Source organism: Haliotis asinina, chromosome 2 (genome assembly GCF_037392515.1).
Source record: "Haliotis asinina isolate JCU_RB_2024 chromosome 2, JCU_Hal_asi_v2, whole genome shotgun sequence".
In the NCBI taxonomy this organism is placed as follows: Eukaryota; Metazoa; Mollusca; class Gastropoda; order Lepetellida; family Haliotidae; genus Haliotis; species Haliotis asinina.
Genome location: NC_090281.1, coordinates 49,612,414 through 49,625,208, shown reverse-complemented (window position 1 = coordinate 49,625,208; position 12,795 = coordinate 49,612,414). Strand labels below are relative to the sequence as shown.

At 42.4% G+C, this 12,795-nt stretch overlaps 1 protein-coding gene across 10 annotated transcripts in view; it reads right to left on the bottom strand.

Annotated features, from left to right (window-relative positions):
• The window catches only part of LOC137273861 (calcium uptake protein 3, mitochondrial-like), a 94,003-nt gene that overhangs the window by 45,511 nt on the left and 35,697 nt on the right, over positions 1-12,795 (bottom strand). For all 10 annotated transcript variants that reach the window (XM_067806745.1, XM_067806746.1, XM_067806743.1 and 7 more), the window contains exon 4: positions 11,279-11,326. In XM_067806745.1, coding sequence (XP_067662846.1) covers positions 11,279-11,326 — 48 coding nt within the window. The remainder of the gene's footprint in view (positions 1-11,278; positions 11,327-12,795) is intronic.

Sequence of the window (12,795 nt, the reverse complement as noted above, 5' to 3'; positions counted from 1 at the left end):
GGCAATGAAACCCAGGTTGCATCAACAACAGCCTGACCCCTCCCTGAGCATCTTGTTCCAATTGTCCTAAAGCTGGTGATGCTGATGCAGGCCTCTCTTGCCACCACACATTGGTGATGAGGTAAATTGCTGATCACAGGAAATATCACATGAATGTATGTCAGTAAGGGATGTTTACACACCACCATCATCCAACAACTGTCTGTATCAATATTTTTGAAAGTTGCTTTTCAGATGCAACCCGTCTGGGGCACTTCTCCTCTCACCAAGGTCTGCTGCAATATGACACTGTCAGTCTGGAGGGAAGATTTGGGTGACCACCAAACATCTGGAAGAAGGCTATAACGGATGTGTCTAAAACTACCTTCACTACAGTGGAGCAGACGTCACAAATTAACTACCTTGGAGAAGACAGATTACATTCACTACCTTGAAGGAATCACTGCTAATTGCTACCCTGAAGGACAAGTCGCAAACGCACTACCTTGCAACGAACATTACATATTTCTTCCCTGGGAGCAGACGTCACTCTTAAACACCTTAGAACAGACATCACACATTGTCTACCTTAGAGAAGCAGTCGCACATTAGGCGCTTTGGAACATATGCAGTCGCCATTTACGACAAGCAATGGAGTGCATGGAATACATCCTAACCTCTGTCAATGGCAGTGAGGAACAGAGACAATGTGTTGTTCATCCTGAAGCAGACGTCAAAAGCCATCCCTCACAGGACTGACAAAGAGTGATTACAACATCTAGTGTTAATAGATATCCACATCCCTCATAGAAAGTTAACACCAAATTTTACAGATGCATTTTGTGATGTGCAGATCAGCTTGTAGCAGATGTCAAAAGCAACTGAAGGGGCGGTGGGGTAGCCTAGTGGTTAAAGCGTTCCCTCGTCATGCCAAAGACCCGGGTTCAATTCCCCACATGGGTACAATGTGTGAGGCCCATTTTCTGGTGTCCCCCATCATGATATCGCTGGAATATTGCTAAAAGCGGCGTAAAACCAAACTCACTCACAAGCAACTGAACATGCAACATTATTTCAACATCGTGTTTATTCGACATGACGTCAACTTACTGAATGACTGAGGCATACAGTGTCAGCTTCACATGTACACCAGCTGCTTAGAAGCAAACCAGACATCACACCAGGGCACACAACCTCACCTTGGTGAAAACATGAAACAAATGTTCTTCTACCTTTGATATATTTGTATAGGCCTGGGCAACAACTCTTTGCTTTCACAGTTTATATTGATTGTCATAAACCATATGGACTGTTTGATACACCTTGCATAGCCAAGATTTGAGCTGTGATTCCATATTCCCAAAGGACTGTATTTCACTGCTGTATTTCATGATGCACTGTAACTATGTCTCTTGTAACTGGATCATCAATGTCTCTCCATCAGCAAAGAGACAATTATTGCAAGAAATAACTCCAATAATTATCCAATTTTCTACTTGACCAACACTGAGTTCCTAACATCCCTCATGGTCAGGATTGTCATGGTCAAGTACTGAAGGGCATTAGATTCATCAGCCATCTTTCAACACTTACATCAAATCCTACCCATGATGAAGCTGATATGACCACACTACTGTCAGTGATGATGGAGGCACAGCAAGCTGTGTTAGTGAAACTCATCCACCAAAAAAGATGCACCAGACCTCCATAGCAAAGACACAAAGCAAACCAGCAAGCTCAGAAAACATTAAATCCTCAAAAGGCTATTTCTGAGTCTGTGACTATGCACAAGCCAATGAATCCCATCAAAGGCAATACATCTCCAATGGCATGAAAAGAGAGCTCCTCCCATTCAGGACTCTGAACAGCTATGGCTTTCCAGCAACAACTGTTTACTTTTGACATGGCAGACCTTTTGACCCTCCACACGTGCCTAGCACAGAAACTGCATAATTATCACAAGCAACAGCAATCTGATAGCAGTGCCACTAATTTGGGAAATCAAAAATTCAAATAATTGTCATGTGTAAGCGAGCAAGTGGCCCTGAGTGAACTGTGACTGGCAGTGTCTCCTGTCCACACCTGCTTCTGGTATGTTCCTCCATTGAAGCCTTTATCCCTCTGTCCCCTCTCCTAGTATCAATCACCACCTCCTCCACCCACCCTTTATTCTTCCATCCATCCTAGCTGTTCCTCTGCCATCTTGAAACAATGGCCACAAGAGCCTCACACCAGATGGTTAAATTCCTTCACCCAACTCCATTGTACCATGCACCGATACAGGGTATTATGGTCTTACCTGTAATTGATTTGGACAAGATGACAATCTAGATAAGCTCCCGTTTGGCTTATCTCAACTTTCATGGCATGTCTTCTTGTTACACAATTGTCCCTCTCATCACTTGCCTCATGCCCTACACAGCACCTATCAGTCATACCCCCTACATGTACCCATTCCACAATGGAGAGATTTGATCAGTCTCTCAACCTACATATGCTCCTTCCACAATGAACAGAGCTGATCAGTGTCTCAACTCCCTGCATGTGTTCCGTCCACAATGGATAGAGTTGATCAGTGGCTGAAGTCCCTACATATGCTCCTTCCACAATGAACAGAGCTGATCAGTGTCGTAATTCCCTACATGAGTTCCGTCTACAATGGAGAGTGTTGACCAGACTCTCTGAGATGATCAGTCTCATACTCACAAAATTCCCGTGCCTCCTGTCTCCCCTTCACCTACGTCTGAAAGTGTTAATCATTTAAACCCACATTCAACATTATCCCACCTCCACAACAGCAGCCTGCAAATCATCAGGTCTGAACGAGACAATCCAGTGACTGACACTGTCAGCAACAACACTGGCTGTAATAACATCAGGTTACAAAGGTACCTTAAATGACTATTGAACAGGAGCTTCCAATCCAGTTGGTTACCTTTTACAATCAACATTTTGGGAACAATTCTAACCTGGCACAACTACAGGTACATGAACATCTACTACACAATCATATCATTGTGTATGTGCATGACAAGTGAATTCTACACCCAGAATTCCACAGATCTTGATCACATTTCTCTGCATTTCACTCCAGTAACTCATTTCCTTAAGAAGGCCTTTGCACCCTCTTCTCCTTCAGAGATATTTTATACAATATTTAACCTAAGCCATCTACTTCAATCACTTCAAACGCACTCCCACCAATTCAAAATTCCATAAAGCACCTTTGCTTTACCCCAGATTTCTTCAACAGTGATTTTGTATATTAACATCTATTACCACCCACTTGTGTAGTTGCTATACTCCAGCGACTTGAAATACTTTAATCTCATGCCTTTCATAACAGTTTACCCTCCTTCCACCACTAATACAACATCAACGACCTTCTAGATGACCTCAGGAGTGTTATCCTTTTCCCTACTTAAACCCTTTTTCCATCATTTCTTAAGCTTTTCAACCCACTTGATAAAAACTCCACCTCTTCTGACACCACAGCCCTCTGCACCATGCCTTACCAATAGGCTCTACATTAGCATAAAACAATCTCCCCTTTAATGATGCTTCCATTATTAAGCAGTCAACCCTAGCTCACACAGGTCTGTTCTCATCTGTTCTTTCAATACCATTCTATCGGACCATCATCAGTCCTAAACAAACATTGCTTTGAAACAATCAGACAGTAAAGATTTGATCTTGTTTGAGGACAATGATGCATCCCCTGAGAGAGAGAGGACAAGGTTGAGGACAGATGGTCCTCAGCATCTGGTAGACATCACCTGTAATAACACATTTTACAGCAATGAGTGAGCAAGTGAGTGAGTGAGCCATACATGTTGAACCACAATGTCTTTCAGTAAGTGAATATGTAAGTCCTCACACTTGGTAAAAACTAGCTGTTTTACCACACTGCCTTACAGTGAGTTTTCCATTCCTAAACACCTGATACATACTGCCTGTTATACCATGGGTAAGCCATATTGTAGCCAGGTTTTTGCCTAGGATCATGAAAGTGGATGCAAACTCTCAACCGATAGAGTCTGCAGTAGCTGAGCACCACACATGACCTATATGTTGTAAGAGAGAAAAAATTGCCCTATTCCAAATTGTAGAAAAGTTGTTAGCATGGATTTCACAGAGGTGAAAATAAACTGACTATTTTTTATGTCTTATCAACAGTCTTCCTCCTACAGTGTAAAGAACATCAATGAGACCCTACAACCCATCTCTCATAAAACGGACAATCGCAGCAGTAACAATCTTGGAATCACTATGCCACTGCTTAAAGAAACATGCATAAATACTTTCAGCCATATCAAGAACATATTTCTACATCACTAGAGCCGCTGACAGAATGTTTCATCTGCAAAGAAATTCAGAGATTCACACAGGCGAATAGATGAATCTCGATGCGACGACAACAGGCCAAAATGATTGTTCTAATTGCTTTGGTCACAAGGAAGGCCTTTTAACTCTTCCTTGAATCAATACAATCATCATGCAGAACAAACTTGGCAGAAATTTTGTTTTGGTTGTCTGTACAGGCAATCTGGTGTAGGCTGTCTGTGGGGCCTCCCATACTGGTACCTGATACAGACTGTGAAGAGAAGCATGTGTACAAGGCCTTTTGCCCAGACAACATGGTGTGGTCAATCTGTTGGCCTTGTGCAGACAACCTGGTGTGGTGTGTCTAGGGTAGGCTGAGGCCTTCTGTCCAGACAACACCGGTAGGGTCTGACAGTAGGGTAGGCAAAGACACTCTGTCTAGACAGCCTGGTGTGGTCTGTCTGTAGGGTAGGTTGAGACCTTCTGTCCAAACAACCTGGTGTGGTCTGTCTGTAGGGTAGGCTGAGACCTTCTGTCCAAACAACCTGCTGTGGTCTGTTGGTAAGGTAGGATGAGAGCTTCTGTCTAGACAACCTCATATGGTCAGTCTGTAGGGTAGGCCAAGACCAACTGTCCAGACAACCTGGTGTGGTGTGTCTGTAGGGAAGACTGAGGCCTTCCTTCTATATAACCTGGTGTGGTCTGTCTGCAGGGTAGGTCTGTGTCTGTTGCAGGTGGTGGTACCCACCCGCTATGGTCCTCGCAGACATGGCAGTCAGCTGTATTATTACCCAGTCTCTTTAATTACGAGGACAAATTACAAGGTGTTTGGACAGCCTTGTGAGTGATTAGAACATGAGGGGGTCTCCAGAGTGTGTCTGTAACAAAGGGCAGGTTGTTGAAATATTGAGCGTGTAAGGTGGCCCTTTGAGGACTGTCTCTTCCCTACTACCCTCTCTTCTCCTGCCTGGTCCCTTATCACAGTTGAACGCCTGCTGTCATCCCACGACACCTGAAGCTGGTAGGGAAGTCGTTACTTGATTGTTGCACTGTGAATGTGGGTCTCTTAACTCAGGCCTGCTCATTGACTCCATGTTGTTAAGCAGATTACACAATGAAGTGAAAGTGAACGCATTACCCACTTTCATGATCCCATAAATACGAGGGAAGCTCTCAATTTGTTCACACCTAGCTCGGGGTTGACAAGTATTAGACTCATGGCTGTGTAAACGCCAAGACTTGATTCTCCAAAATGGAGAAGATTAGGGGGTATGGAGAAGTGTTGTAAAACAAATTAGCAAATTATTTCAGCCTTTACAAATTGAGACTTGTACAAACCTTGCACTTTCTACCATCTATGCAGGAATGTACTTTAAAATTCAAAGAGAATGTTTCAAGTTTCCACATACAATAAAGTTCAAGTACGTATTTCCATTAAGATATATACCAATGACAAATAACAAAGTTATTCCTTTTCAACACAAAATGAAAGTATTTCTTTACAACTCACTCTCACTTTTGGTTGAAAGCATCCCTTCCCAAACTTCCAGTTGTCAGTATATCAGACATGCATGAGAACAGGTGTGTTTTAATCTTCACCATGCATACTGAAACACATTGTTGAGATACGCTATATATTCTCCTTTGTACAACGAGGGCAGAGTTCAGCACAGCATACTTGAGGGCATTATTAAGTTGAACTGTTCTCAGGTCTGACATCTGAGTGTGCACACCATTCACATCCACCTTGTGTTTTTCAAACAGGGTTGAGGCAGGGCATGGTGTTGGCGGCCCCTCTATGCTCAGCTTGTGTGTCTCTTTCAGCATCTGTGACATCCAGATTTGTCACTGTTTAGCCAAGTCATGTGATACACTTGAACATAAGATGACGAGATCCCATCGCGTTAAATATCACTCAGACTGCCTGCCTCTAATGCATTAAGTGTGATATAGGCACCCCCAGGCAAAGGTGATTTTGCAATATGAGGCAAGAGTGAATTTGCCCTAGCCAGTGGGATACCAACAAGGCTCTAATGATGGGGCTTGTGATGAAGACCCCTGCACAAGGGGAGGGAGGGGTCCGTTTTTTACATCACACACAAAGATGAGAGATTTATGTCATCTTGGGTGTAAGGTAAGCCATATAGAGAGCCGTATCATGTATTGCTACCTATGTGGTGAGGCTTCAGATTGTAAAGAAGAGATTAGACTGTATGTCTTATCTCAACCGACAATCTCAGGATTGTGACTGCTTTTTTCCACTAGATTACAAAGTTATGCTGCTTCGTGTCTCACTGGTGCAGCGCTGTCAGAGGCCATTTCCCACTTGTGGTTAAGGGTTGGTTAAAGAGACATTGGATGCTGTGGGTTCCTCAGTCTGGGACAATGGCCTGGAATTGACAGACTTACGTCTGATACGACATTCCTGACCCTCAGCAGGACCTAAACAAGAGGCAAATTGATTTCGTCTCCATGTTTTAAAACTTTATCACTTTCTGCATTTGATTGATGTTTCATCTTGGCAAGATAGTGACTTTATCGCTATTTTTGACATTTTCTTCACACAACATCCACCAAAGGATTCAGTATCGAGACTGTTTATCACATTTTGATGATCACTATCTCTTTCTGACACGTTAATAATTCAATCAGTCCACAAGACAGCCGTTAAACATACATCTAATTGCTGACAGTCAATTTATTCTACTTACAAATGTATTCACCACCATGGTAGACCTGTTCAGGAAATCTTTCCAAAGATGCTGATTCTGCTTTGGGAGAGCACAGGGGATCTTTTTTAATTGGAGGTTATCACAACAGGTCAGTCTTCTGTTGGAAGAACATGAATACCGTTGCTAATTTGGTCCAATTAGGACGATCTGTTTTTAAGAGATTGCACTCTAAGGCAATTTAGGCCAAATAAGTCTACTAACCTACACAATGAACACTTGTGTGGAAAGCACACAATAGGTCATGTTTTACACCACTGTTAGTAATATTATAGCAACATCCCAATGGGTGCCACCGTATGGTATCCACAAGGATTGGGAAAGGGAGGGGCCATAGGCCATTTTTCACATTAGAATACAAAATGGACTATTACAATTTTGAAGTTGACTATTGATACAAGGGCAGTGGTCCATTCTAAATTCAGAAAATGGCTAATAATCTTGAAAATGGCCCATTCTCAAAGTTCTCTTTCCCAATCCTTGTCTCCATGTGAGTGTTCAAGCCCAGGCCATTGGTGTGGCAAGCAAACACTTTAGACAGTTGACTACTAAACTCCCCCAAACCTCCTGATCTATGCATGTACGTCTTTGAATGAAGCACAGAATACTGTGGACTTCTCCCAATTACAAAGGTTACATGAAGATGTATTAAAACAGCTGAATCTGAATAACCTGTATATTGCAGAATATAACTTGGAATAGGCAAACCAGTGGTTAATAGAGTGATGACTCAACAGCCAGTCACAGCTGGAACCTGATCCATCTAAGCTAACACATTCCCTGTCCATACTCTCTGCATTTGAAAGGGACCTACTGACAACCTGCAGTGGTTGCCGACTTAGTTGACCCATGTCATGGTATCCCAGTTGTGTAGATCCAAGCTCATACTGTTGATCACCCATGAAGGTCCCGGTTAGAATACTGGCCTTCAGTAACACATGCTTGTTGTAATAGGCAACTAACAGGATTGGGTGGTCAGGTTTCCTGACTTGGTCATCGGTTTTCAATTGTGTAGATCGATGCTCATGCTGTTGATCACTGGAATGTCTGGTACAGACCCAATAACAGGCCACCACCATATAGCTTGAATATTGCTTAGTGTGGAATACAATTAAACTCACTCTCTCATTCATACTGTTGATCACCGGGTTATCTGGTCCAGGCTTGATTAATTACAAATCGGAATACTGATGAGTGCAGAGTTAACAAACCAACCAACCTTTATTGCCTCACCCAGAGACATTGTATCAAGGACCTTGTGAACCTAAGGGTCCCCCAATGTCCTGACCAAGTCCAACAATGAACAGAGACATGCCTGGTCAAACTGAGTCCTTCCACTGATATGAGACAAGCTTAATCAAACAGAGTCCTAACAATGAACATGCTTGATCAAACCGAGTCCTACCAATGAACAGAAACATGCTGCTCAAAAGGAGTTCAATCAAGGATCTGAGGACATGCTTGATCAAACTGAGTCCTACAAATGAACAGAAACATGCTTGATCAAGACGAGTCCTACCAAGGATCTGAAACATGCTTGATCAAACCGAGTCTGAGTCTTAGCTCTGTTTAGGATTGTATTATCAATCAACAACCAACTATCCTACTACAGATACACATCCTACCAGTTCCTAGCCCAAACCTACTACTGATTCACTTCCTACCAGTTCCTATCCCAAACCTACTACAGATACACTTCCTACCAGTTCCTAGCCCAAACCTACTACAGATACACTTCCTACCAGTTCCTACCCCAAACCTACTACAGATACACTTCCTACCAGCTCCTATCCCAAACCTACTACAGATACACATCCTACCAGTTCCTAGCCCAAACCTACTACAGATACACTTCCTACCAGTTCCTATCCCAAAACCTACTACAGATACACTTCCTACCAGTTCCTAGCCCAAACCTACTACAGATACACTTCTTACGAGTTCCTATTCAAAACCTACTACAGATACACTTCCTACCAGTTCCTAGCCCAAACCTACTACAGATACACTTCCTACCAGTTCCTAGCCCAAACCTACTACAGATACACTTCCTACCAGTTCCTACCCCAAACCTACTACAGATACACATCCTACCAGTTCCTATCCCAAACCTACTACAGATACACTTCCTACCAGTTCCTAGCCCAAACCTACTACAGATATACTTCCTACCAGTTCCTAGCCCAAAACCTACTACAGATACACTTCCTACCAGTTCCTATCCCAAACCTACTACAGATACACTTCCTACCAGTTCCTATCCCAAAACCTACTACAGATACACTTCCTACCAGTTCCTATCCCAAACCTACTACAGATACACTTCCTACCAGTTCCTAGCCCAAACCTACTACAGATACACTTCCTACCAGTTCCTATCCCAAACCTACTACAGATACACTTCCTACCAGTTCCTAATCCAATCCTACTACAGATATACCCCCTACCAGTTCCTATCCCAAACCTACTACAGATACACTTCCTACCAGTTCCTATCCCAAACCTACTACAGATACACTTCCTACCAGTTCCTAATCCAATCCTACTACAGATATACCCCCTACCAGTTCCTATCCCAAACCTACTACAGATACACTTCCTACCAGTTCCTAGCCCAAACCTACTACAGATACACTTCTTACCAGTTCCTAGCCCAAACCTACTACAGATACACTTCCTACCAGTTCCTAGCCCAAACCTACTACAGATACACTTCGTACCAGTTCCTAGCCCAAACCTACTACAGATACACTTCCTACCAGTTCCTAGCCCAAACCTACTACAGATACACATCGTACCAGTTCCTAGCCCAAACCTACTACAGATACACTTAAAAACCAGTTCCTAGCCCAAACCTACTACAGATACACTTCCTACCAGTTCCTAATCCAATCCTACTACAGATATACCCCCTACCAGTTCCTATCCCAAACCTACTACAGATACACTTCCTACCAGTTTCTATCCCAAACCTACTACAGATACACTTCCTACCAGTTCCTAGCCCAAACCTACTACAGATACACTTCCTACCAGTTCCTATCCCAAACCTACTACAGATACACTTCCTACCAGTTCCTATCCCAAACCTTCTACTGATACACTTCCTACCAGTTCCTATCCCAAACCTACTACAGATACACATCCTACCAGTTCCTATCCCAAACCTACTACAGATACACATCCTACCAGTTCCTATCCCAAACCTACCACTGATTCACTTCCTACCAGTTCCTAATCCAATCCTACTACAGATATACCCCCTACCAGTTCCTATCCCAAACCTACTACAGATACACTTCCTACCAGTTTCTATCCCAAACCTACTACAGATACACTTCCTACCAATTCCTAGCCCAAACCTACTACAGATACACTTCCTACCAGTTCCTAGCCCAAACCTACTACAGATACACTTCCTACCAGTTCCTAGCCCAAACCTACTACAGATACACTTCCTACCAGTTCCTAGCCCAAACCTACTACAGATACACTTCCTACCAGTTCCTATCCCAAACCTACTACAGATACACATCCTACCAGTTCCTATCTCAAACCTACTACAGATACACTTCCTACCAGTTCCTACCCCAAACCTACTACAGATACACTTCCTACCAGTTCCTAGCCCAAACCTACTACAGATACACTTCCTACCAGTTCCTAGCCCAAACCTACTACAGATACACTTCCTATCAGTTCCTACCCCAAACCTACTACAGATACACATCCTACCAGTTCCTATCTCAAACCTACTACAGATACACTTCCTACCAGTTCCTATCCCAAACCTACTACAGATACACTTCCTACCAGTTCCTATCCCAATCCTATTGCAGAAGCATGTCCTACCAATTCCTAACCTAAACCTACCAGAGATAAATGTTCTACCAGTCCTATGCAAGTGTCATAGACCAGAGACTTTATAGTTAAACTGCATGCATTTTGTCCATTAAAATCAACTGACCCTTTGCTGGCCTCTGTCAAAGACAGTATTCGCTATGAGCAGTGCCTAGTGTTGGACCCTGACCATATGGCTTCAGGATACACTCATCAAAGGACAAGCACTTAGAAAAGCATAGAAAGTCCTTGCATCTCACTTTCTTGGTCTTCTCACATTATGGGAACCTTAACATTCCCCTGTATCTGTGTCAAAATGAAGTGCTGTGGTTTGTACAAGGAGATGTTCACTAGCGACAACCTGGGTGACATCTACAGAATGAGGCAGGACATTAGTCTTTACTTACTCGTCAGCACACACAGAAGAAACAGGTACTCCGTATATGAGATGATTCCTGTAAAACAACAAAACACAAGTCAACATTACAAGTGGAAAATATGGTGGAGATATGTCTTCTGTTCTATAGGCACGGATCCATCCAGATTGATTGTTGCTTAATGCTGCACTAAGCAATATTCCAGCTACATGGGGTTGGTCTGTAAAACATATTAAGTCTGAAGTGGACAATCCAATGACCACGAGCTTGAGCATTAACCTATGCAATTGGTTTGTTGGTTTATTGTTTAACGCAGCACCCAGCAATATTCCAGCTATATGGTGGTTGGGTCTAAATTATCATCTCTGGACGAGACAATACAGTGATTGACAGCATGAGCACCAATCCACATAAATGGGATACAATGACATGTGTCAGCCACCCAATACTGTCACCTCTTAAAACATGCATATATTGTTGAATACTAATTCTAACCCAGGCCTTCAAGAGTGATCCATTCAGAAGTTCAATAGCTTGATTAAGTCACAGCAGTGAGGTTAAATATGGTGAGTTTGTGTATTGACAGGAGCCTGTAGTCCAGACCAATTCTTGTTTGATAGTGCTAGCCTGTCTCCCAGACTCTACAAAGCAAATTAAGGATAGACCAATTTTATGTCTTGCTTTACAGACATCTGTCCTCAGAAAACCTAAAGCCAGTAAAGGCAGGAGAGAAAAAAAATAAAAATCACCAGTCAAATAAATAGTCCTTCTAAGTAATAAAAGCTATTTACTTCTGGCAACTTACAAAGTGCAAATGGGGTAAAAAAAACATTTCTTTTTGCAATTTCTCGAAAGTTACATTATTGGCCAATAAAAAACATAAGGATTTTTGGAATGGATTTTTCTTGTTCTTGAAAAAATACGACCAGCGGATCCATAAACTTTATTCAAACTTTACTCTAACTGAGAGATCTTGATTTCCTCTCCTCACAGAAATTAGACATTGTTATGTTTGCTTACTTAATAGAATCATAATCTTAGATATATCTATTTCTGAACTAAATATTAGGCACATTCCTTGTTACAGGTTTGACACGGATGTCCAAAACAGAACATACTGACACTGAGCAAAACAGTTGTAGTTTTAGTGATGAGCAAAAGGCAACGAAACAACAAGTGTCATGTTCAAACAAAGTTCAATAGGTACACATGCCTCTAGCATGCATTCACAATCGAACACTATCTGTGCACCTGTTGGACAAACACCCTGTTCTATACCATACATGGTTACCCTTTGACAAGCTACATTCTGCACATAGTTTCCTTTCAACACAATCCCAAAATATAACAGACATAAGCTGCATCAACCATCACAGCACTTCAAAAACCAAAATTAAGGTCAGGAACAAACATAATTGTCTAAACATTTTGCAACAAAGGTACCACTTTTTTTACACTAACTGAGCATGGCCTGCACAAAAAACACAGCCCACAAGCTCTTTTATATTTCTCTCTAATGCCTGGTAAGAGAAGTGAAGGTAGCTTCA